Source organism: Trachemys scripta, chromosome 7 (genome assembly GCF_013100865.1).
Source record: "Trachemys scripta elegans isolate TJP31775 chromosome 7, CAS_Tse_1.0, whole genome shotgun sequence".
Classification (NCBI taxonomy): domain Eukaryota; kingdom Metazoa; phylum Chordata; order Testudines; family Emydidae; genus Trachemys; species Trachemys scripta.
Window position 1 is genome coordinate 124,038,231 of NC_048304.1, and position 27,171 is coordinate 124,065,401.

At 42.4% G+C, this 27,171-nt stretch overlaps 1 protein-coding gene across 11 annotated transcripts in view; it reads left to right on the plus strand.

Annotated features, from left to right (window-relative positions):
• BTRC (beta-transducin repeat containing E3 ubiquitin protein ligase) overlaps positions 1–27,171 on the plus strand; it is a 165,477-nt gene that overhangs the window by 401 nt on the left and 137,905 nt on the right. For 4 of the 11 annotated variants that reach the window (XM_034777860.1, XM_034777863.1, XM_034777864.1 and 1 more), the window contains exons 2-3: positions 11,190–11,243; positions 26,299–26,367. The exons of 3 other annotated variants lie outside the window; for them this stretch is intronic. In XM_034777860.1, coding sequence (XP_034633751.1) covers positions 11,190–11,243; positions 26,299–26,367 — 123 coding nt within the window. The remainder of the gene's footprint in view (positions 1–11,189; positions 11,244–26,298; positions 26,368–27,171) is intronic. 4 more of the 11 variants (XM_034777862.1, XM_034777867.1, XM_034777861.1 and 1 more) reach the window with 2 other exon arrangements.

Genomic DNA, 27,171 nt, shown 5'->3' on the forward strand with positions numbered 1-27,171 from the left:
CAGGGCGGGGGGGCAAGTGGGGGGGGAGAGGAGGACGACACCTGGGGGGGGAGCACTGACCTATGGGAGGGCTGGGGGAGGGGGTATGGGGCATGTGGGGGGGGAGGAGGAGGAGGACACCTGGGAGGGGGAGAGGTGACCTATGGGAGGGCTGGGGGAGAGGTATCTGTTGGGTCACGGGGGGGGGGGGGGCCCGGGGGGGGGGGGGGAGTGTTTTTGGGGGGCCGGGATATGGGGGGGGGGGGGGGGGGGGGGGGGGATAAAGGGCTGGGGAACGGGAGGTGTGGGGGGGGGTGCTGAGTGGTGGGAGGCAAAGGCCTGGGGAAGGTAGTATTGGGGAAGGGGAGGCGATGGGTGGGCACCTGAGGGTGTAGGAGCAGGTGGTGATGGTGAAGAAGGTATTTGGTGTTCACCCTCTGAGACTCCCGAGTGTTGAAGCATGGGGGGCACTTAGGGTAGAATTGGGTGGGGAAATATGCCAGGGTGCTGAGTCAGGAAGAGGGCAAGTTCTGGAGTATGAGAGACAGGGGTCTTGGAGGAACGGTGAGTGCTGGTATGGGGTGACGACACCTGAGCCTTTGTAAAGTTGCACTGAGATCTTTGGCCGGTGTTGGCAGTACCTAGTGAGACAAGTAGTAGGGCTTGGGGTATCTTTTGGCTGGGTTGGGGGATGCTCGTGATGGGAATAGGGCTTACCTATAGGAGGTGGGGTTAAATGCTGGGATTTGGGTGCAAGAGCATGTGGACAAGAGACATTGCGCTGGGGGACAGGGAGGCACCTGCAGGTATGTTTGCAATTCTCTGGTGGTCCTAGAGATCCTAAACAAGATTTCTGGCCTGATTTGGTGGTAAGAGGTGACCCATCAAGCACTGGTGCCTGGGAGAGGTGAAGTTTTTGTTCTGCATGTAGTGTGTGGGGTGTATTAGTTTTATCTGCACATCTGCTCGCCATAGTTTTTTTTGTTTGTTTTTTTCCCCACCTTATGACCCTTTTTATCCTGGGTGCAGAATTGTATATATTGACATTTTAATCAGTTATGTTTTCCTGCTATATATCCTTGTTAATAGCGTGGATGTAAAGAGCCTTTATATTGTCTTGGTTTATAAATTGGCCTTTGGAACAGAAAATAACTTTGGGCATCAGTAGCCAAATCCGTTTTCAAATGTGACTGGTCTGTTTAGATTTGGGATAATATACCAAATGAAACAACAGTTATATTCCTTTTTTTATCGTTGATATTTCTAGATTGTTTGCTTCACTTTCTTGATGCTATTTTCCAACCAAACAGTGATGCCAGCTTAATTGAATGCTAATTTTAGATGCTCTAAACTGTTCTGCTTCTAAGAATACATTTCAAGTGACTGGCAACATTTGTTGAAGGTTTATTTGTTGTGGATTAATGATTCAGTGGCACAGAATTAAATCTTTAATCATAAAGAACCTAAAATACAGCTATGCTTTCAAAATTTATGCCCAACGTGGAAATATTGAAAAACTAGATACAAATCTTGGCTTTCATTTGCACTTCAAAAGGTAGTAGAAAGTCTAAACTCTTAATTAGCTTCTGTTTTTTATCTTGTAGTATTGGTATCTGTTTTTAAATCTCTTCTTTCTGTTCAGATCATTGAATTCTTTTGCCAGTTCTTTGTATTTTTGTCAGGTTTATGGAATCTCAGGCTGAAGAGGTTAAAAAGATATTGGATGTCAAAATATCCTTGGCAGCAAAAAAATGCCCTCTCCATATGTGATTGACTAGAAGAGTGTGCCATATCCTGTTGGATATAGATCTGGCCATGGTAATCCACTCATTTGTGACCTCTAGGCTTGATAATTACAACTCATTGTAACTAGGCGTCATGCACCTTGAAAAAATTCCAAGTGTCTACTTAGTAGTACAGAGCACCATGTTGATGCTCCTGCTTCTGCATTGGCTCCCTATTGAATAAAGAGTCCAGTTCAAGGCCTCTGACCTGATATTTGGAGCCCTCTATGGTATTGACCCTAGCTATCTGATGGAATACCTGACCCTCCATGACCACAGCCTGGCTATGATTCTGCTGGAACAATGAAACATCAATGAATTGGGAGAGGCGTGTCAGTGTGGGGGAGAGAACTTTCACAGGAATAGGCCATAGACTGTTGAACTCACTCTGAGTGTTGAGTGACCAAGGACTTCACTGCATTGAGGAATAAATGACAGAGTGCTTTGATTTTTAGTTTTCCCTAAAAGAGTTCTTCACACACAGACATGCAAGACACACAAACAAACAAAAAAAGGAATCAAACAAGAAAAATGATAAAGTAAGCATTTTCTTTTATAGATTGGAAGGGAAGAGAGACTTTTATTTGCAGAATTGCTAATAAAAGTGGTATGTAACCTGTCACTTAAATCAGCTTCTGTACCAGTTGACTGGAGGATCATTAATGTAATGCCAGTTTTAAATAAGTTCCAGAGGTGATCCTGGCAATTGTAGGACACTAAACCTAACTTCAGAAGCAGGCAAATTGGTAGAAACTATAGTAAAGAACAGAATTATTGGCCATATAGATGAACATGATTTGTTGGGGAAAGTCAAAACTGCTTTTGTAAAGGAAAATCATGCCTCACCAATCTATTAGAATTCTTCAAGGGGGTCAACAAACATGTGAACAAGGGTGATCCAGTGGATATAGTGTACTTGGACATTCAGAAAGCCTTTCACAGGGTCCCTCACCAAAGGCTCTTAGGCAAAATAAGTTGTCATGGGATAAGATGGAAGGTTCTCTCATGGATCAGTAATTGGTTAAAAGATAGGAAACAAAGGGTAGGAATAAATAGTCCATTTTCAGGATGGGGAGAGGTAAATAACCGTGTCCCTCAGGGATCTGTACTGGGACCAGTGCTGTTCAACATATTCATAAATGATCTGAAAATAAGGGGTAAACAAGTGGCAACATTTGCAGATGATACAAAATTACTCAAGATAGTTAAATCCAAAGCTGACTGCGAAGAGTTCTGAAGGGACCTGGCTGGGCAACACAATGGCAGATGAAATTCAATGCTGATAAATGCAAAGTAATGTGCATTGGAATACATAATTCCAACTATACATACAAAATGATGGGGTCTAAATTAGCTGTTGCCACTCAAGAAAGTAATCTTGGGGTCATCCTTGATAGTTCTCAGTGTGCAGTGGTAGTCAAAAAAGCTAACAATGTTATGAACCATTAGGAAAGAGAGAGATGGTAAGGCAGAAAATATCATAATGCCACTATATAAATCCATGGTATGCCCACAACTTGAATACTCCCAGCAGTTATGGTCGCCCCATCTCAAAAAAGATATATTAGAATTGGAAAAGGTACAGAGAAGGGCAACAAAAAAGAGTATAGAACAACTTTGGTATGATGAGAGATTTAAAAGACTGGGATTTTTCAGCTTGGAAGAGACGAATAAGAGGGGATACGACAGAAGTCTATAAAATCATGAATGGTGTGGAGAAAGAATAAGGAAGTGTTATTTACCCCTTCCCATAACACAAGAACCAGGGGTCACCCAATGAAATTAATAGGCAGCAGGTTTAAAACAAACAAAAGGAAGTCCTACTTCACACAACACAGTCAACCTGTTGCCAGGGGATGTTGTGAAGGCCAAAATTATAAGTGGGTTCAATAAAGAATTAGATAAGTTCATGGATGCTCAGTCCATCAATGGCTATTAGCCAAGACCATCAGGGATGCAATCCTATGCCCTGTGTGTCCTAAACCTCTAACTGCCAGAAGCTGGGACTGGATGACGGGATGGATCACTTGATAATTGCCCTATTCTGTTCATTCCCTCTGAAGCATCTGGCACCTGCCACTGTCAGAAGACAGGATACTGCGCTAGATGGACGCCATTATGGCCATTCTTAAGTTCTTATTTTATTGGTATCTGTTTGGGGGGGTGGGGGGCTTGTTATATTGGCACCCTTCACTATAGTTTCTGTGCACTTCCCACTTTAATTAGATCGGCAAAGCAAGGTCCCTAATGGGACTTCTTGGGGTCTTCTGCTCTTCTCACATCCCTGATTATGGGGGCTCTGCATAGAGCAGGTTTTTTGGAGGAGGTACAAGGGGCAATTGTACATGCTAACCAGGCCATGCTGGAAAACTGGTTTGGTGTTTTCTCTATCTCTAAATGCTTGGGAGGTGCTTAGATATTGTGGTGATGGCAGCCATATAAGTACCTACATAGATCTGGGAAGATGCATTCTAGTTCATCCAGTGGCAGATCATCCACAGTATACTCTCCTGTATGTCCAAGTGGATGATATGCTTAGTATACCATCACTCTGACTGCCTAAATGGGTCATAGATTGGGCTGAAGTGGGCCATGCAATTAATTATTGATTTACACAGCATCTTTCACAAGCACCAAGGTGTGCCTTACCATATCAAATATTGAGAAACTCTTCATAACGACCAGACCCATTATCTACCCAGCTTCTGGTATTTTTGTTTTGATTGCAGAGTCGCATGTAATTACTGTTTGAAAACAGGTCTGTAGGTGGTGGTATCTGTCCCTGTCTGTAAAATTGGTTTTCATTTTTAAAATGTTTTGTGCTTAATCGTCAGTAATGACATTGGACCAATTGCTAAGCCACTAGATGTCAGGAAGAAATGCATGCTAATTTTGTTGTTGTTGTTGTTGTTTTCACACTTAGCCAGTGATGGAAAATGTTCTGTTGAAACCTCTTCCGGTCTCTTAATGGATGAAATGAAGCCTTGTGTAAAAACAGGAGCTTATTTTTTGTGTGTGTGTCAGAAATTAGTTTATAGATTTGACATTTTGAAAAACGAAGTGGGCTCATTTTTGGGGCGTTTCTTCTTTTTTTTTTTTATTTTTTTTATTTTTGAGGCGATGAGGATAGCAGAGGAAAGGAAGCCCTTGTCCCTGATGGCTGATATTAGCTTGATTACTTGTCAATGATATACTTATGATGCATCCAGCCTGTATCAATTTATTAGATAAGTCTGATCATATGTAATACATATTATCTAATTAATTTTAGGTAATGACATTCTACCTACCTACCCAAATTACTCCTACAGTTTCAAATAGACATAAGATTCACTTACAATCCTAAATTGTTGTGTACTGTTAAGCAGCCCATCCTCAGAGATATTTTAGTGGCGAGTTAAATGATTCCCTCTCTGTAGTTTATGCATCAACCTAATCTTGTAAGGATTCTCTTGGACCCTTTTGGATGAAATCTGCTGTATAAATGTAAGGTATAAAGGCAGCATGAATTGTATAGGCCAGTGCTCTGTAGCAAGTGCAGGAGGGATTTTATAGCACTGCAATCTACTTGTGTTCCCATCATCCATTTTGTGGTGTTTCTTAAATACTCTGGATAAAACAGCACTCATCATAGGGTTTAAGTTATAAGAGATACGGTGCCCTATTAATGCATAAGCTTGGAGGAGAATCACATATGCTCCTTTTAGTTTTTGAAAAAAACTTCTTGTTTTAAATCTGTTTTTTTGGTTAAAGAATACGGAATTTTATTGTCGTAACTGTTTTCAAAAGTACTAAGAATGAGGAGTTCAATAAGTAACTTCCCTATTTGAATAAACTGGTTAAAAATGTAGATACAGTACTTAAAGAATAAATGTAATAGACTCAGCTGAGACTTTGATTAAATGTCATATAAACTAAACTATGTACGCCTGCATAGAATAGTAGATATTTTTTTCAAAGTAGCTTCAAATGGTTCTTTTAAGTGTATGAATGTTCTGATGATTATCTTTTTAATTAAAATGAGAAATCTTTGTTTAAAGTGGCATTCTTTTTTTTACAGCCTGTTACAGTCTCCGTAACAATCATTTCTTAAGTCTGAACGTTTTTAATTCCAGGAATCCATTTATATGAAACTATGTTTAGACTTAATTAAGGAATGATTCTTACAAAGCTTGTAAATAGCCAGGAAAAAAGGGACAGAAAATAAAACTGACAGTCACACTTAACAAAATGATTGTTACAAGGTATGTAATATGCTATAAAAATACAATAAAGGCCTTTTTATAAGAGTTCATATTTTTGATCCTCATTCTGAAAGGTATTTAAGAAAAATATCAAGGCTCTGTGAAGCAGCATCTGTTTTCCTGAATGGACTAGTGACAACTTCAATTGTATTTAATTAGCAGTGCATGGAGCTGTACCTGACCAATTTAGGATCCTGTTTAAAATGCCTCTGCAGGCAGTATTTTAATATAGATTTAAGTTTTACCTTCTGGTTTTCACTATATGTGAATGAGGCAATCTCTCCCCACCGGCGTTCCTGCCATGGTTCGTGGATGGGAAGATGTTGATACTGGCATTCTTCACTGATATATTCTGTCTTCCACATACAAATTAACATTTCTCTTCCCTGGAATGGAGAGATATAAGGCCTGATCCTTGGAGGTGCTGAATACCCTTTACTGCCATAAGAATGTCAGGCCATTAGCCTTTTCAGCAGCTTCTGCCTTTGTGACCTCTTCCAGGACCGTTTAATAAATACACATTTGTTTCATCCCCCATTGACTGTACTGGCATTGATCCTCCAGGACGTTAAATACTTTGAGATCTATGGATGAACAATGCTATGTGAGAGCTAGGGACAGTAGTTGTTGGTATTATTAAGGTGCTGTGTAAATTCAAAGTATGTTATTGTATTCTCTTACCATAGCGTATGGTTTACAGCAACTATGGGAACATGCTATATCGTTGCATTGCCAGAAAAAAACCCATGTTTCCTTAAATTTGATGATTACTAGATTTGTCGTGACTTTTGGCCTCCTCCTAGTAAGCCAGCCAATAAGCTAAGCAGGATCCAACATGATTTGAAAAAGTGAAAAAGAAAAGTGAATCCTGAGCTAATTAACTGTTTTTCTCTGGCTGCTTAGTAAAGGCATTTGCAGTGGAAACCGACATTCAAATTCTTAGCCTCTGTGGTAGTTCAGTTTGTATAGACTACTTCTAGCTTGGGTGTTGGTAGGACTGAACCTTTCATATCCCAGAACTTAATGATTATTTTAATAGTTATTTTAGATAAATTGATTTTTACAGTTTCCCTGATAGTATGCTTGCATTGTTTTCATTTTGATAGCGAATACCAAGTAGCCAGAACAAGGGAAACGTAAGGAGACCTGTATCTAAGGAATAAAGGAGTTCAGGAGAGCTAGCAGTTTCTCAAAGAGACAGTATTAAAGGCACAACTGCAAACTATGCCAATGAGAAGGAAAGATAGGAAGAATAGTAAGAGGCCAATATGGCTCCATTGGGAGCTCTTTAATGACCTGAAAAACAAAAAGGAATCCTACAAAAAGTGGAAACATGGAGCGATTAATAAGGGGAAATACCAAAAGAATAGCACAAGCACGTGAGGACAAAATCAGAAAGATGTAATTTATTTTGTGCTTTAGCCTAGCAAGGGACATACAAGACCATAAGAAGAGGTTTTTTTAAATACATTAGGACCAAGAGAAAGATGAAGGAAAGTGGGGAAGGAAGAGCTAATAACAAATGACATTAAGAAGGCTGAGATGATTAATGCCTATTTTGCTTCAGTCTTCACTAAAAAGGTTTATGCATTGAATATTGGGTCACCAATCAATGTTAACTACAAGGAGGACGCAAACCAAAACCGGAAAATAACACATTAAGGAATATTTAGATAAGTTAAAGGTATTCAGGTTGGCCAGGCCTCATGAAATTCACCTATGATACTTATTTCAGGTTTCAGAGTAGCAGCCGTGTTAGTAGGGAATTAACTGAAGCAATCTCGGAGCCATTAGCAGTTACCTTCAAGAACTCATGGAGGACAAGTGAGGTACCAAAAGGACTGGAGAAGAGCAATCATAACTCCTATCTTCAAAAAGGGGAACAAAGGGCACCTGGGAATTTATAGATCAGTGAACCTAACTTTGATACCTGGAAAGATACTGGAACAAATTATTAAACAATCCGTTTGTAAGCACTGGGAGGATAAAAGGGTTCTAAGGAATAGCCAACATGGATTTGTCAAGAAGAAATCCTGCCAAACCAACCTAATTACCTTCTTTGACAGGGTTACTGGTCTGGTGGATGGGGGAAGCAGTAGACGTGATAGATCTTGATTTTAGTAAGGCTTTTGTCACAGTGCCACGGAACATTCTCACCAGCAAACTAGGGAAATGTGGTCTAGATGAAATTACTATAATGTAGGCGCACAACTTGGTACCACATGGCATTTTGATTAAAACACTAGAACAATATAAAATGAATGTGGAGCACATTAAATGGATTAAAAACTGGCTCTCTGATATATAACTGTAAATGGGGAATGATCATTGAGCAGATCTCTTTCCAAGAGTCTCAGTTCTTGGCCCTGTGCTATCTAACATCTTTATCAATCACCTGGAAGAAAACATAAAATCATCACTGATAAAGTTTGCAGATGACCCAAAAATGGAGGGAGTGGTAAATAATGAAGATGGGTCACTGATTCAGAGCAATCTAGTTTGCTTGTTAAAATGGGCACAAGCAAACTGTGTGGTTTAGTATGGCTAAATGAAAATGTGTTCATCTGGGAACAAAGAATGTAGGACATACTTACAGGGTGGGGGAACTCTATCCTGAGACACAGGGACTCTGAAAGATTTGGGGTCGTGGTAGATAATCAGCTGAACATGAGCTCCCAGTATGACACTGTCGCCAAAAGAGCTAATGAGATCCTGGGATGCATAAACAGGGGAATCTCAAGTAAGTTATTTTACCTCTGTATTTGGCATTGGTGAGATCACTGATGGAATGCGGTGTCCTGTTCTGGTGTCCACAATTAAATAGAGATGTTGATAAATTGGAGGGGATTCAGAGAATGATTTAAAAAAATTAGAAAACATGCCTGATAGTGATAAACTCAAGGAGCTCAGTCTAGTTAGCCTAAGGCTAAGGGATGACTTGATTGCAATTTATGAGTACCTACTTACAGTAAGTCTACATTGCAGTGTAAGCCCAGGGTTAGTGGGACTTGAGTCAGCTGACCTGTGTTAGCGAACCCTGGGCTTGAGCATCTACACTGATTCTTAACCCTATGTTAAGGTTTTTCAAATTTGGGCTTGAACCTGGGGCTCTGGTGTCCACACTGCAGCATGCTGACCTGAGTCAAAGCAAACATATCCCAGAGCCCCTAGCACCCTCCTGAAATGTGGCCACTCTAGCCCTTTGACCATGATGCACTGTGGGAAATCTTTACTGCCCACCCTGCATGTTACAGGAAGTTTGAACAGCCCGCCGAGCAGTCATTTTGGCCTGTGTACTCCGAGATACTGGAGCCAACCTTTTGAAGAACTTCTCTTGCTTGCACTTTCACTCCTGTGTCAGGAAACAGGCAGAGCTTCCATGAGAGGCTGGTGGACATTTCCATGCATTTTCTGACCCACCAAAGGTACCTGATGGAGGAGGAGGCAGAGGAGGAACAGTACCCTGGCATGGCAGACTTGCACTGGCAGATGCTGCTCAGTACAATCGGCATAGCCGCTGATGCCCCCTACGTAAACCAGTGCCTCTGGCACAGGACTGCAAGCACGGACTAGTGGGATCACATTGTCATGTAGACCTAGGATGACCAGCAGTAGGTCCAGAACTTTCGCGAGAAGAAAGCTACGTTTCTGGACCTTTGTGAGCAGCTTGCCCTGACTCTCCAGTGTAAAGACACACACGTGAGGCACTCTTGCCTGTCCAGAAGCGGGTTGGTATAACCTCCTGGAAGCTGGCTACCTCATACTGCTACAGGTCTGTTGTCTACCAGTGTGATGATGGAGAGTTGACTGTGGTTAAAGTGGTAGCAGAGGTTTCTGAGGCAATCGGGCATATGGTTTACTCCAAAGTGGTGGGCATTCAAGATATTCTGGAGGTAATTGCTGGCTTTGAGATAACGGGGATGCTTTGAGTTCTTGCATTATGGCCTTGCACAGCCCAGTGGAAGAGGGGGAATAGCACCCGTACGAATGTGCTTGTGTGGGGAAAGGGGCTAATTGATTTTGGGGGATGTTTGCTCGATTGCCATGCAATATACTTATGCATGACACGTTGAATACCGGATTGGGGAGTGGCGTGAATCGCAGTGTAGGTTCATAGAAGGAAGGTATTGAAATGTGAATTGCTGTACCTAACCGCATAGAGGAATAGTGTTGCTTAGTTATGTATAAGTGCTCCTGATCGCGTTTTTAGCTTTATCTCAAATCATGATTGTAAGAGGTGATGCACTGATAGCAATAAACTTTCCTGATGATATAAAAAGCTTTATTTGTAAACGTGTTAAAACTGTACGACAGTTGCCTATTGCTACGCAGGCCAGCTGACATTACAACACCCAAAAAACAAGTACCAGAAGAACATTTCCAAAACAAAAATATAAAAGAGCAGGAAACAGTGCAAACATGACTTAAACCCCCTACCACTACTTGTCTCTTGGCTCCATGTTCTCCATTCTCTTCTTTCCCCATTTTCTGTGCACTGGGTGCCAGGCTGGGGGTGGAGGGATCCACATGAGAGGGGTTCAAGAAGGAAGGCTCCAGGGGGTTTAGTTGCTCTGCCCCACTGCCTATCGGGCTTGAATGCATGGGCTGCCCAAGGTATTTTTAGACTGAAGCTACATTGCAGGGAGATCAGGTCATGGTGTAGGAGAGGCAGCAGGAGCCGGTGCTCCTCACCCAGGATGGAGATGAGTCACTCAAACAGTGCTCTCTGAGCTCTGTCCTCCTCCCTTAGCCACCATTCCTGTTCTAGGAACTGTGTTGCAAGTGCCTGCTCCATAGCTGAAAACCTGTCCCGCCCCCGGGCAGCAAGCCTCACCCTTTCCACCTGCCTCTCAGCATGCTGCTGTTCCAGTCTTTCATCTCTCTGCTGCTGGTATTGGACTGCTTGTCAGCCCTCTCAAGAACTTCGACCGTAACTTCATCACAGAAACGCTTCTGTCTGGAATGGCCCACAAAGGTTTATTGGGCCAGGCGTCAAATTCTGGATATACAGCAGCTAGTGGAGATTGAGGGGCCTGAAATAGGACAAGAAATAGAGGGTTATTGTCTAAAATAGCTCAGTGGAGGAGCATAGAATTAATTCTTGTGGAATCTCAAGGACATAAAATGTTACATTTAAAAACTGAACCAAAATGTATTGTGAAAGGGATGCTTCTGTCCACAGAATCTTTCTGGATACAACCTGGTTAATCACAGTTCCAGAAGTGCAGAGACCATGGTAAGTTAAAAATTATAAATTTTTTTGATTTTATACAAATTTCATAAGTAATTGGATTGTCTGGGGTAGCGAGAAGTGCACGTGCAACAAAAGGCTTTTTCTATCATTTCTGGCCTTTCATGTTTTGGAGGACGTAACTGTTGTTTGTGGTGCCCTCTTGGAAAAAGGAGATGTTATTCCAAGCTGTTGTTGGGAAATCTACACTATACGCAGCTGAAGTATTCAAACGTATAGTGACTGAACAGCACATCTGTGAGTGGAGTGAGCTAATCAGCTACCGAGGTGGCCCTGGAAAATATGCTTTTCCCTGCAATGTGACTTCCTCGCTGGAGTTTCTGTTTCAGGAAGAGTTTGCAGCTATCAACAACCAGCATGTGTTCTTAAGCCACTTAACCTGCTCCCTGCACTAGTCACCAGTCCAGAGAATTTACAGAGCTGCCAGCTTTTTAGTTATTTGCTGGTATGCGTGATCATTCCTGGTACTTCACTAAAGTCCACAGTTTTACTGGCCTCACACCAGAGATTCACCAAAATCTGGCTGTGTTCCCGTGACCATGAAGCAGCACACTTTGCAGAAGGCTTGTTCTGTTCAGTCTCCATTGCAAACACAGAAGGCTCTCTGATTTGCAACTCAGTGATCAGAAGACAATAGAAGGGTTAACACTGACTCACTGAGCTGCACTGTCCATCAGAGAGGGGTAGCTTCTGTTTTCAGTTGAATCAATTGGAGATTGTTGGGATAGAGAGGACTAAGGAAGTTAGCGACTTCTGGTGGACTCCCAGGACACAAGTCAAGCGGGGTTGCGCCAACACTGCAGAGGAATAGGACTTGACCTTGTGTCCCAGCTTGATTCTGGCTCGGACTCTCTACTCCCGCAGGGTCGCATGTCCAAGCCTAGGGTTAGCACGATTCATTTGTAGATGTAAGTGGGGTTAGGCCTGAGTGCTTATTGCATTGTAGACATACCTTCAGGGAACACATATTTAATAATGGGCTCTTCAGTCTAGCAGAGAAATGTCTAATACGATCCAATGGCTGGAAGCTAGACAAATGTAGACTAGAAATAAGGCATACGTGTTTAACAGAGTAATTAACCATTGGAACAATTTACGAAGGGCCATGGTGAATTCTCCATCACTAACAATTTTTAAATCAAGATTGGAGGTTTTTCTAACTGATCTGCTCTAAGAATTATTTTGGGGAGGTTCTGTGGCCTGTGTTAGACAGGAGGCCAGAGTAGATAATCACCGTGTCCCTTCTGGCCTTAGAATTTATGAAAGTGGTTGAAAGACTGTATGCGGAGAAGCTATCAGTGGTTTGCTGTCAAACTGGGAGGGTGTATCTAGTGGGGTCCCGGGGGGGTCAGTCCTGAATCTGGTACTATTCAATATTTTTAATGACTTGGATCATGGAGTGGAGAGTATGCTTATAACATTTGCGGATGACACCAAGCTGGGAGGTGTTGCAAGCGCTTTGGAGGACAGTATTAGAATTCAAAATGACCTTGACAAATTGGAGAATTGGTCTGAATTCAACAAGGTGAAATTCAATAAAGACAAGTGTGAAGTACTTCACTTAGGCAGGAAAAATCAAATGCACAATTACAGAATGGGGACTAAGGGCTTGTCTACACAGGCACGTTACAGCGCTGCAACTTTCTCACTCGGGGGAGTGAAAAAACACCCCCTTGAGCGCAGCAAGTTTCAGCGCTGTGAAGCGCCAGTGTAGAAAAGCCCATGGAGATGGGTTTTTTAGAGCGCTCCCAGCGCTCTGCCGCGACTACACAAGCCATGTTAAAGCATTGCCAGTGTAGACTAGCCCTCACTGGCTAGGCAGTAGTACTGCTGAAAAGGATCTGGGCATAATAGTGCTCAGGGCTGGGGAAGGGGATTGGGGTGTGGGGAGGTGCTTACCTCAGTGGTGGTGGTGGGGGCTCTGCAGAAGTGGCCAGCGTGTCCCTGTAGCTCCTAGGCAGAGGGGCCAGGGGGCTTTGCGTGCTGCCCCCGCAGCTCCCACTGGCTGTGGTTCCCGGCCAATGGGAGCTGCGGAGCTGGAGCTCGTGGTGGGGGCAGCGCATGGAGCCCTCCGTGGCCTTCCCTCTCCTTAGGAGCTGCAGGGACAAGAGGAGCCGGGTAGGAAGCCTGCCAGCCCTCCCCTCCTCCAGCACCAGCAGGATTCCTGGGCCATGACCCCCAGCACCTGTGAAGCCCCCAGACGCCGGCTCTCCCCCTCGCCCCCCCCCACCCCCTGCCCCGCTGAGCACCAGCAGCCTCCGTGGCCCAAGTTTTAGTCGGAGCTATATGGTACAAGTCATGGACAGTCACAAGCCATGAGTTTTTGGTTACTGCCGTGACCTGTCCATGTTTCTTACTAAAAATACTTGTAACTAAAACATAGCCTTAAGTATGAGTCAGCAGTGTGATGCCATTGCAAAAAAGTCTAATATCATTCTAGGGTGTATTAACAGGAGTATCATATGTAAGACACAGAAGATAATTGTCTTGCTGTACTCAGCACTGTTGAGGTCTGACCTGGGGTAATGTGTCCATTTCTGAGCACCCCACTTTTGGAAAGATGTGGCCAAATTGGAGACAGTCAAAAAATGATAAAAGGTTAAGAAAACCCAACCTATGACAAAAGGTTAAAAAAACCTGGGCATGTTTAATTTTGAGAAAGAAGACTGAGTGGGGACTTGATAACTGTCTTCAAATCTGGTAAGGGCTGTTATAAAGAGGACTGTGATCAGTTGTTCTCTGTGTCCACTGAACGTAGGCCAAGAAGTAATGGGCTTAATCTGCAGTAAGGGAGATTTAGGTTAGATATTAGGAAAAACTTTCTAATTATAAGTAGGCTTGGAAGGATTAGATTATTGGTAAATGTCAATAAACGTCAATTTCACTGTAGGGGCACAAATGGAGGAAAAAAATACTTCCATCAATAATTGAAATTTACAGCTAGGCAGTAAAAAAAAAATGTTGCCTTAGAAAATATTAGAGTTTGATTTAAGGATATTTACTTCATATATTTCGACGTGATGTTGACAGTTTGTTTTTTAATGGTTCTCAGGTTTTCAGTTTTTGAATCTCCATGTCTACTGTCATTAAATAATTGCCCGACTCCCCCCACATAATTTACTGCAACTGTGAAAATTGATGTAAAAATAGAAAAGAATCTTAAAACCCGTAATTTTGTGCAACTGTGAAAATTAAATTGATAACAATCTTTAAAAATGCTTAAAATAAACGCTGATATCTGTTGATTCCTGCTGTGCCTAAAAATAAGGGTAGTTAAGTTCTGGTATAGGCTTGCAGGGGAGGTTGTAGAATCCTCATCACTGGATGTTTTTAAGAACAGGCTAAACAAACACCTATTAGGGATGGTCTGGAGTTACTTGGTCCTGCATCAGCACAGGAGGCTGGCCTAGATGATCTCTCCAGGTCCTTTCCAGCCCAACATTTGTATGAGTCTGTGATAAGTATAATTATATAAAGCAGCTGGTTGTTAAATACAGAGTTGCAGGGTTTTTTTGCATTTTAAATGACTACTTAGTGGTTTAAGTTAACTACATCGTAATCACTTTTTCCCTTCAGTTTGTGGGTTTGCTGGAATCAGTGTGTGTGTGTGTGTGTGTGTAATTAATATATATATTAATATATAAACAAACCTTGATTTCCTTTCTTCTACTCTCACCACCTGCTTTTGGCTGCAGTTTTTTCTACGGTTGGTACGAGCGTTAGGTACTTCACTAACTCACCCCTACTCTTCTTTTAATTTTTCATTTTAGCCACTTTGCTCCATTAAATGTATGCAATTATAAAAGCAAATGGAAAATTTGTTATTGCATCATTGAAGTATTTAGTTTCATAGACTTAAAAGCAGAATTTGGTGCTCCATGCCTTCCCCCTTATTAGATATACTATAAACATCAGAGAGAATAGGCTGACCTTAATATTTGCTTCCCATCCTAAATCGCCGCCTTGCAGCAGTTATTTCCCACTGAATAAAAAGTTTAATTTCACGCCCTGATTAGTGCTAGAATGTGCAGGTGGATATTTGTTTTATGCAGCTAAACTAATCTGCCTTGGCAAATGATTTGCCAGTCAGCAGAGCTATAATTCCTCATGAGTATTTGGTGCTAAATTATAGTTCTCTTTAGTAAGGTAAATCAAAGCATTCTAACCACAAAGCTTTGGTTAGGCCAGGGTTTTCAGATATAAAATAAAAAAAGAGTGGGGATAAATTGAGTGACAAGGACACAGCATAGGGTCAAACTGGCATGTGATATAGAAGGGGGTAAGGAAGGTTTCTAGGACGAATAAAAGAAATGAGTGTTGTGTAGTAGTATCTCTGTGTAGACCCCAGTGAGACCATGCAGATAATGTAAACCACTCGTAGCTTGCCTAGTTCAGTCGTTCCCACTGAATAAAACAACTTAACTGGTCTGTGGCGGACTTATTAGTGAGCCTCAAAGAGCTGGCTGGGTGCATGGTGCTGACTCCCCATTTCCAGATGCTATTTCACATTCAAAGAAAATAAAAATACCATACTGTCGTCTTATTCCTTTTCCATGTACACAGTTGTCACGGGGATGTTCCTTGATTTCAGTAACTGTGAATGGCAAGAGAGGTGTGAGCTGATATTTCTATTAAGATGTGGTCCACATTATGAACAAGTTTGAAAAGGTGATCAGAAAACGCTTCAGGTTACAAATACCCATTGGTAGTTGGATGGGGTCCCAACAGCAACTCTTATTCCAAGATGTTTCCTTGTTAGCAGTTTGGTTTATGTCATCCTGCTTTTTATTGAAAAATACTGACTTCTGATTACAGTGGAGCCCATTTATAGTTAACCTGGAAATGATGAAACTTTGGTTACAGTGATGTGCGTGGTGGAGGAATTCCACTTTCTTTTCATTTGACAAGTGGCGTTGTTGGCCATCTTAATTTGTTCATTAAAAATGTGTGTGTACATAGCACATCTGTATTTGCAGTAAAATATTCGTTTGGAAGATCAACAAAGTTTTCAGAAGCTTGATTTGGTAGTCTTAAAAATTTAATCCCAAATGAGAAAGGGGGGAGGGGGAGGAAGCTGGAATCAGCTTTTGCGATTTCCTCATTCCCTTATTCACTTGTAATGGCTGCCAGGGCCGGCTCCAGGCACCAGCTTACCAAGCAGGTGCGAGGGGCGGCACGTCCCGCTGTTCGGCGGCAATTCGGTGGACGGTCCCTCACTCCTGCTCGGAGCGAAGGACCTCCCACCGAATTGCTGCCGCAGATCGCGATCGCGGCTTTTTTTGTTTTTGTTTGGCTGCTTGGGGCGGCCAAAACCCTGGAGCCGGCCCTGATGGCTGCCATAATCTATGCCTGTGTGTGATGGTGGACTTTTACCTGCAAGGCGTATGTGGATAGCTACATTCAACCAGTCTGGCTGCAACCCTACTGGTATTTCCCCAACCCGACCTTTTTTCTCTACAATATTTTGTTCAGAGAATGCTCAACCAGGTCACTTATTTATACAGAATTTTAGGTGCTCATACAGACTTGCTGAATGTAGTATTTGTGTGTCTAGGGAAACGGAAGAGTTAAAGGAAAATTGTAGAGTTTCTAATTGCTTCATCTAAATATTAAGTGTTTAAAATATAATTAATAAGCAGTCAAACATGAAGTCGTTATCTTGACAGCCTTCTGAGGCAGATTAGGACAGAGAAAATTCTGGACCCCATAGAAACCATTGAAAATCAGACATTTTCAGAGTTGTGTTAAGATATGTTCTGTATCTTAAACAACAGTACTTTATAGTGTGTCTGTGAGGCTCTCAAAGCACTTTACAGGAGTGGGTATATATTATCCCTGATTTGCAGAAGGGGAAACTGGGGTCTCAGAAAGGTGAAGTAATTTGCTTCAGGTCACAAAGTAAATTGATAATGGAGAAGAGTGGGGAATCCAGATCTCCTAACATCCAGTCATCTGCTTCTAACCATATTTGGGTTAATTTTACAATTCGCTAACCACCTGTTAAGGTAACACATTTTATCATTAAAATTAATTTTAAAAATGGTTTGAAACTGTCCGTTTTTAATGGAATCTGATTATTCTTAGTCCTAATCTGCCTCATGAAACTTGTCATTCTTCTAGGAAGTATAGTATTACATCATTAAAATATCATCCCTCCCCCACTGAGACACATCAGTCTCATTCACTAAATGGGGATACTGAAACAATGACAAGTACTTCTAAAACATGTATTACAAATTCCTTTATTCTTTCGTCTACAAGATCCACAGGTCCGTTAACCAATGGGCTCTCAATCTGTCAGTCACTGATACAGGGGGCTGTGGCCAGCTACACTGAAGATCTTGCCAGTTGTTTGTTCTGCTACCATAGCTTCAGGATAGTCTACCAGACTGCCTGCTGCAGAGCAAAAAAACATTATTTAAAAAAAGATTGGCTATAAATTTGCTTTCTGTAACTGTTTCTGGTCTTCTCTCACATTGCGAATGTAAGGGTCTGGTTTCTCTTTACTCCTGAGACACTAGGTATGCCCTCTATCACCACTCACTCCTGCGAGCGCAGCATGGAGAAGGGAAGAAGGGGAAAGCAGGTATGTGTGTTCTCGGAATCACTACTTGTGGAGATCCTGGATGGGGATCTCTGCATATTCTGTGGCAGGTGCAGGCAAAGGAATCCATTATCTGCTTCTGTTTCACAGCCTTCTGACGCCGATTCTCCAGAGAGGGGCAGGTCTAAGAGAGTGAAGCACAAATCCAGATCTTGCCGGCCCAGGAGTTCTTGGTGCTCTCGTAGGAGGAGGGATAACTTTTAGATTTGGAACAGGAACCCCAGGAGGAGGAAAAGCAGGAAAAACATTTCCAGTTAGACTTCTTCGAATCCAGGGCAGTTTCCAATTTAGTTCTACCCCTTGAGAAAAGTCTGTGAAAGATGAAGAGGAGGAACCAGCTCAGAACAGCAGTGACACAACTCAAAAGTATTCTCTCAGGATTTAGAACCAAACCTTATGAACTTGATAGATGTGATTGAGGAAGAATAGGGATCGCCCGAGAACCTGCGAGACTAAGCAAGGTGCCTAAGAACTGTCAGTGTTACAATGTTTAAATCAGATTTTGTTTCTGTTCCTAAGATTGGTGCCAAGCTGATATACCTACTTAAGGAAACTGCGAATTAGGATCTAAGAACCCCACTAACAGGAGGATGGGCACCACATTCAGGAGAAACTTGAAGGCTGCCTTTTTATCCCAGGGAATATAAGTCCTATTTAGAATTCAAGTAATCCTTTTGAGGCTTCCAGACCATCAAGTTTAGCAGATGAGACAATCTCAGCTATTTTGGAGAAAGTGCTCTAGAAACAGAGTTGGCCAATCCAAGAATGATGCATCCACAAGACCATCTGGTCCTTCCTACCAAAACTCATGATTCTCAGCCAAAGCAAACTGAGGTGGAGTAGCACATAGTGCGTGGTCTATTTCAGTTTGTGGATAATTAAGCCTCAAATCATCTCTGGCAAGTGAGTTCTGGAATTTGTCCTGAGAGGTTCTGCATTGGATATACTTAACTCCCCTTCTCCCGTTCCCAGGAACCCTCAAGAGTGGGGAAATGCAGCCCGCAATCCTTCATTTCCTGTAGATTAGAGCAACAGAATGAGTTGCAGCCCAGAAAAGGGATAAACCTTGTACTCCATTCTGTGCCTGGTCAAGAAGAAATCAGGGAGCAGCAGGGCAGTGCTTGACCGGAAACATCTCAACAGGTTCCTGAAAAAGTCCAGATTCAAAAGGAAATATTAGTCCATAATAGTGACCGTCTGTTGTCAATAGATTTGAAAGATCCAACCTCCACATGGCCATTCATCTGTCTCACTGCAAACGTATCCATTTTTCACTGTTGGAGTCCAACACTTCCAATATAGTTCATTATCATTTGGGCACACCACAGCGCCCGAGGTACTTATAAAGGTATTAGTTGTGTTGGTAGCTGCTCTTATGTTGGAAGAGATTTACCTTTGTCTATTCCTTAATGACCTGTTGATAAGAGCTCCATCCAGAGACAAGTGGTACAAAGCGCTGAAGGTAGTCCAAGAAGTAATCGGCTTAATCTGCAGCAAGGGAGATTTAAATTAGATATCAGGAAAAACTTTCTAACTATAAGGGCAGTTAAGCTCTAGATTAGTCTTCCAAGAGAGGTTGTGGAATCCCCACCGCTGGAGGTTGGACCAAGAGTGGTCTAGATGTGCTTGGTCCTGCCTCAGCACAGAGGTCTGGACTAGAGGACCTCTCAAGTTCTTCAAGCCCTATATGTCTCTGATTCTGTGAAACGGAGCTTTGGAGCGGAGTCCGGAGCAGCTCCAGAGCAGTGGAGCTGCAGGTTTTTGCCTGGAGCTGGAGCGGAGCCGGAGCGCAGCTCCAAAGCCCTGCTGTGAAATAATCCTTTCTCTGAGTTACAAGTTCCACAGATTGAACTCTCTCTCTCTTGTTTGGAGTATTTCTTTGGCCACTAGAATAAGAAGTCCTGTTTGGGTCATTCAAATGGGGTCGTAATGTTATGCTTTACAGTAGGAGTTCAGTACATATAAACTCATTAAATCTCAGTCCACGGGGGTTATCATTCTGTGCTGGAAGTGGTCTCAACTGGAGGGCTCTTCAGTGCACTTGGGCATGCCCTTTCCTATCAGTGATGGACAGGTCTAATTCTGCCATGCAGACTGAGAGTCCGTTTGTTAAGGGATATGTGGACCTTGTAATTCTGAGGAAATTTTCAGAAAGTCAGTTTTCCTGTTCACCAGATAAGGTGGTACAACAAATTACTGCACCAAAATATTTCTTAAGATACAACTTAAAAGGAATTAAAAGTTAACCAGCCCAGCATTTGCTCTGTAGTGTCATGAAGAAGATGTGGGTTCAGTATCCAGCCTTCTTAATTTGAATTGCATGGGGTGGAGATGCTATAGAGGATGCCCTCTCCTCTTTCTATTAAATTATTTTTTAAATATTATTTAATCAAACCCGGTAAAATCTCATTCTGCTGTGTTAAATAATTGGCACATATAGATTCCATACTGATACAAGCACGTTTTTTTTTTCAATGCACTTCTCATGTGATAAGAAATACAGGTGTGGCAACAATCAGATTTGCCTTTCATGTACCATAGAGGTTTTCATTTTATAATGATCCCACTGTGGTATAGTTATCCTTTTTTTTAATCGAAGTGGAGATGCAGATATTTAAGAACCCTTCTTGCACAAGGATCACTGTACCTGCTGGGTACTTAATTAGCACTTGTTTATGACACGGTGTCTGATTTGATTTTTAAAACAAATTGCACTGTGAAGTGGTGGATATTTAAACTGTATAGTAACCACAGCTCCAGCTGTGACTCAAATATTGTAAGCCTTCGGGGGCTGTGTTAGGCTTAGAAAATAGGAACTCAGGCCTGTAGTTTAATGTCCTCTAAAAAATCAGCTTTTTGGAGGGTAAAGAAGGGGCTTCCACAGGATTTTTAAAATCTTGACTCATTCTGAGAAGTCAGCCATTCCAGACCTCACAAGGGACTGTTAAATCTATTAGGTTAAACCTGGAAAAGGGGACGAGGTAACTAAAGAAGAATACAGTCAGCTAATGCTTGTAGGGAAAAGACAAGGGCAGCAAAAAACAAAATGAGTTATTTTGGTCCATTGGGTTATGGGGAATAACAAGGGTTTTAATATAGCTGGGGGTTGGGGCAGGAAGAAGTGCTAGAGAAAGTAGGCCTATTAATAAATACAAGTGGAGATTAAATTTGACTCAAAAAAGGCTGAGATAGTGTGAACTCCTTTTTACAATCAGTCTTCAATGATAATGATAAGCAGCTTTCAAAGCAAGGAAGGCACTACAGATAAGCTACTGATACAGGGCAGATAATGGCGGTGTCACAAAACTGTTAATGGAGTTAGCAAATCAACTTATTTACCACTGGCAGCTATGTTTTTTAAAGTACTGTAAGATTAGAGGGAAAGAAAAAGTAGCACCAGTCATCAAAGAAAGAGAGAAATGATTTTGGCAGGTACCACCCCGATAAGACGAACTTCTGTCACATGTACAATCATGGAGCAAATATTAAGATAACTCGTTAGTGGAGAATAATGAAACCATGAGAAATAAGTAGTATATATTTATTAAAAAAAAAAGGAATAGATCTTGCCAAGCCAATTGATTGCTTTTCTGATCGAATTGCAAAATAATTGAAAAACAGTCAATCTGAAAGATTTGAGTGATAATTAATTTAAAAGGTGATTTTAGTTGAAGTGGTGCAGCTGTGTCTTGTAGACAAGGCCTCAGCCCATACTTAAGCAACTAAATAAGTTGCCTTTGTTCCAGAAGTGCCAACCTCACATCTCTCACTTGGAGCTGTAGTTCTATCATTAGTCGTAGGTCTTTCAGAATTGCTGTTTTCTAGGCCTTCCGACTTAAACTGCTCCTTTATGCTGAACATGCTAAATTTGGGGCCTCATTCTCATCTTTACTGTGACAACTCAAACACAAAATTGATAAACAAATAGCCCATCCTTTATTTTAGGGATAGCTCAGTGGTTTGAGCATTGGCCTGTTAAACCCAGGGTTGTGAGTTCAATCCTTGAGGGGGCCACTTGGGGATCTGGGGCAAAACCAGTACTTGGTCCTACTAGTGAAGACAGGGGGCTGGACTCAATGACCTTTCAAGGTCCCTTCCAGTTCTAGGAGATAGGATATCTCCATTAATATATTTTATTTATTTTTATTTAACACCTCCTCCCAAATATATTAAATTTCCACAAGTCAGAGCTGAAATGCTTTGGCCTAACTATACCCTTCCACCAGAATTTGCACTTTGAAGTTAACAGGACTTGAGTGTAGACAAGCCTTTAGGAACACTAGTTGCACCAGTTTAGTTAAAGTGGTACAGAGCCCCTAGTGTGGATGCAGTTATACCAGTATAAAGGTGGCTTTTACTGGCATAGCTTATTCCCATAGAAGGAAGAGGAATAAGCCATATTGGTAGGAGGCACCTTGAGCACAGTATCCACAGTAGGAGTTGTACCAGTATAACTATTCTGGTAGAAGATCACACCCCTACCCAAATGAGTTACACTGTTATAAAAGCTATGTACACTAGGCCTAAGTCACTTAGATGCTCTGGTGCCAAATATGGGCTAGGAACTGAAGTTTAGGTTTCTATTTTTTTAAAATTGGCCTGTGTTCATAAACAAATTTACAGTAACTTTGTTAATCCTCTGGAAGTCTAAATAACCTTTTATTAACATCTGAGGTGACTTTATTGTGAGGTGACAAAGCTTTTATGCTACTATGAGATGTTTTTAACAAAAATAAAATTTTAGCTTGGTGCTGCAGACACTTGTGCACATGCTTAAAGTTAAGCATGAGTAGTCCCACTGAAATCAGTAAGACTGCGATGTAAATAAAGTTAAATGCCTGAGTAAGGGCTTGTCTTCACAAACAGCGGTACAGCCCCAGCGCTTTGGAGAAGATTCGCCTACACCGACGGGAGAGCTTCTCCTGTCGGTGTAGTTCATTCACCTCTGCGAGAGGCGGTAGCTATGTGACTAGGAGAAGCTCTCCCACTGACGTTGCGCTGTCTACATGGCGGGGGGTTACGTCAGTGGATTTTTCACACTACTGAGTGACGTAGTTATACCGATGTAGATATGCAGTGTAGACCAGGCCTCAGTGTTTGCAGGATTAGGCCTTAATTTTCAGGGTTTTATTTTGTTTTTGGTTTTTTTTGCTTATAACAGTTTTATAGAATTCAAATAAGACACTCTACCAGAAGCAGCATTTTGAGAACAGCACTTTTAATTTAGTTCATTATATATTTTAATCAAAGTTTCAATTGTGTGAATTTTCAAATTAGTTTTACAAAGAAAGCCTAAGCCTGAGTTTTTTTTTTTTTTTTTTTTTTTTTTAATCCAAGTGGTTTAAATAATAATTGTAAATCGGTTATTTAAATTGCCCCATCCTGGTGTGCTTTATAAACATGAAGCAGCATGCCACTCCTGTGAGGTAGGTTAGTATTATCCCCCTTTTACAGCTGAGGTGACTGAAGTATAGAGAGAATGAAGCCATTTGCCCACGTTCTCACTGGTAGTCGGTGGTAAGTCTGGACTGGTATCCAGGCCTGACTCTCAGCACTGTGCCTTAGTCATAAGATCATTATTTTGGCTTCATTATGAGTTTTTTTTTGATTCTTTAAAGGAAAAAGTGACTGCAGTACTTATATCAAACAAACTGTGGTCCTGTACAGCAGTGGTTCAACCACGGGCAGGGCCGGTGCTACCATTAAGGAAACTAGGTGGTTGCCTAGGGCGCCAAGATTTGGGGGAGCCAAAAAGCGGTGCCCCCAATTTTTCTTTACAGCGTTCCTACGCCCCCTCCCGGAGCGCGCGGTCGCCGCTCTACTTCTCCTGCCTCCCAGGCTTGCAGCGCTAATCAGCTGTTTGGCGCTGCAAGCCTGGGAGGGGAGGAGAATTAGAGCAGGGGCTGCGTGCTCGGGGAGGAGGTGAGCTGGGGTGGGGAGCTGCCCCAGGGCTGGGGGGGGGTCGCAAGGTGGAAGTTTCGCCTAGGGCGCAAAACTTCCTTGCACCGGCCCTGACCACGGGTCTGAGGCCCCCACCGCGAGCAGGTTTCTGGGAGTCCATCAAGCAGGGCCAGCATCCAACTCACTGGGGCCCAAGGCAGAAAGCCGAAACCTCACTGCATGGGGCTGAAGCCCAAGGCCCTGAGCCTCACCACCTGGGGCTGAAGCTGACGCCTGAGTAACTTAGCTGCATGGGGCTCCCTGTGGCATGGGGCCCTCAGCAATTGGCTTATTTGTTACCCCCTAACACTGGCCCTGGCTTTTATATGCAAAAAATTGGTTGTTGTGACACAGGTGGGCCGTGGAGGTTTTATAGCATGCGGGGGCGGGGGGCTCAGAAAGAAAAAGGTTGAGAACCCCTGCTGTACAGTGCTTCCTTCTTGATACTTGGCACTTACATTGAATAGGTAAAAAGAACAGGAGGACTTGTGGCACCTTAGAGACTAACACATTTATTTGAGCATAAGCTTTCGTGGGCTACAGCCCATTTCTTCGGATGCATCCCACAATGCATGTAGCCCACGAAAGCTTATGCTCAAATAAATGTGTTAGTCTCTAAGGTGCCACAAGTACTCCGGTTCTTTTTGCGGATACAGACTAACACGGCTGCTACTCTGAAACCAACCATTGAATAGGTAAATAGCTATGTGTATAGAAACATCAGCTAATTGTAACAGCCCTGTGAGATGGGTTCAATCAGTATTCTCTTCATTTTACAGAGACAAGCTAACCACCTGTCAAGCTAGTGGCAGAGCTGGAGTTAGGACTCAGGGGCACCCTGCTCCCACCTGGGCTCTCAGTCCACTGATGCAGGGGTTCTCAAGCAGGGGTATGCATACCCCGGGGGGGACACAGAAGTGTTGCCGGGGGGACATCAACTCATCTGGATATTTGCCTGGATTTACAACAGGCTACATAAAAAGCACTAGCGAAGTCAGTACACGCTAAAATTCATCCAGACAATGACTTGTTTACACTGCTCTATATACTATACACTGAAATGTAAGTACAATATTTATATTCGAATTGATTTGGGTAAAAATGAGAAAGTCAGCAATCTGTCAGTAATTGTGCGCGGTGACACTTCTGTATTTTTATGTCGGATTTTGTAAGCAAGTCGTTTTTTAAGTGAGGTGAAACTTGGCGTACGTAAGACAAATCACACTCCTGAAAGGGGGACAATTGTCTGGAAAGGGTGAGAGCCACTGCACTAAAGCGTGTCGTGTTTCTGCTATCCACGTAGTGCATTAAATATTGCTAAAGCAGACACTCAGCTGCCACATTTGCCTACGATCGATACTTGGCGGTAGCTCACCAGCACAGTCTTGGTTATTAAAGCTTGTGTTTGACAGGACACTGGGGTTAGTGTCTCTACTGCTTTTGAGAGGTGTTTAATTTCTACCAGAGGTGGTGAGCAAAAGAAACTTAGTATTAGTAAATCTCTTTTGAACTGCTAATGTTCAGGCTTCTGTTCCGCGGTAGAACTGGAGCTGTGTATGTCCTACTCCGTAGGGTCTGAAATAAAAACGAGGATAGCCACCTCCTCCCTATTTCGTTAAAGGTTTATTGGTCCACTGTGACTTCATTTTCTGCTTCACCCATTCTGTGTATATAATAATCTACACTCAAGGCAGAAACAATTTATGTAAGATACCGTTTTGTCAATTTCTAAACCTCTCCCACGTTGGGAGGCACTGTTGAGTCCATTAGATTGTAAAGGTTCCTTTGGGTTGCAAAATAATGCTATGACAGCCTGTTTATAGCTGGCAAAAATACAAAAAAATTGCCATGCCCATCTATAGTATACGGGGACCAACCTAATGGCTGTGTTTTCCTAGACTCCACAGGGGAGGAAACAATAATTGTGGATGAAATGTGGTGGGGAGGGATTGTGTTAGTCTTTAACTTATAAATGTAACTTGTTCGGTGCTAATATTTACCATCACCACCACCAGCCACGCTGAGGCTGTCTGTACACTGGTGTTTTTGAAATCTCTGACCATTGTGCTATGGCTGGAGCAGCTCCACTCGGGGTGTGTGTGGGGGGACAATGGTGGAAGCACTAGTCTAGACTAGCTGCTGGCATTTTGCCACTGCCCAGTGGTAAACGTGCCACCGGCTGGTCTATGCTAGTACACCTGCCATTAGAGCTGCACTTGTAGTAATTTGGGGGGGATTTTAAGAGAAGCGCCAGTATGCGCAAGGCCATAACGGAAAATAGTGGAAAATGTTGGTTTTCATTGCTAATGAGGAAAAGTATCAAGCCCTCAGGGAAGCTGATGCTAGAATAGTGATTTTTAGCAGGAGCTTATCTGGGGACTGAAACTGCATGTGTGGCTAAAAACATTTACATTGCTTAAAATTGTCCAGAAATTAGATTAGATTAGCCAGGTCCAAATGTAAAAGGAGGTCTCTTTTATGTTTATTCTCTCCTAGCCCCGAATACACATGCCCAAAGATGGATTCCAACTTACATCTTCTGGATACCAAGCATGGCTAAAGCAGGTTGGACTGTATTCCTGTTTCTCATCTCTTGTGAGGGATTGTGCCAGACACTTGTGCTTGTCTCATTAGTAAAGTACATGTAAAGGTCCTATTAAGTTACAGTGCTGTGTAAGCGAATACCTTGCATAGTCATATATTTGTGTTTGTTACATGTGTATGTTCTGTGTGCATCACCTTTTCTTCCTAAATCTTAGGAATTTACACTTCTTATGAAGGAAAGTTCAAAACAGAATTGCCATAAGGGGGAATGGATTGGGGTCTGAAAAGAAATCTGCAGCAACAGCTCAAATTACAGAATTAAAATGAGTCTTCACATGTAAGGCTGTAAGGTGGTGTTAATAATGGGAAGGCCAGTGGGTTAATACACATGAGACTCGCATCTAGAGCCTAATTCAGATTTGATTGGGTGAAACAAGTGTGGACATTTGCTCACATCACATAACAATCCTGTAGTTTGACACAAGCTGACACTATTGGGAGTCCCTGCTCAGAAGTGGCCTAATGCTATATTACTGGAGCTATTATTAAAGGCAAAGCTTTTGATGTCTCGGCAGCTGGGCTCTTGCAGGTGCTGTCAGCCTCTCACTTCGATGAGTGTAAAATTCCCTTCAAAAGAATCTTCTTATTTTAAAATTGTGTGTGTAAAGCTAATCCTTGCCCATGTATCTTCATGGGAGATTCCAGTGTCCTTGAGAAGATGGAGTTAAAGTTGCTGTTTTTGTAGGAAGCCAGAATGATTGCGTTGTTATGGCAACGAAAACTGGAAAAATGAAAACAGCACAGATAAGCTGCATCCTGTTGTCG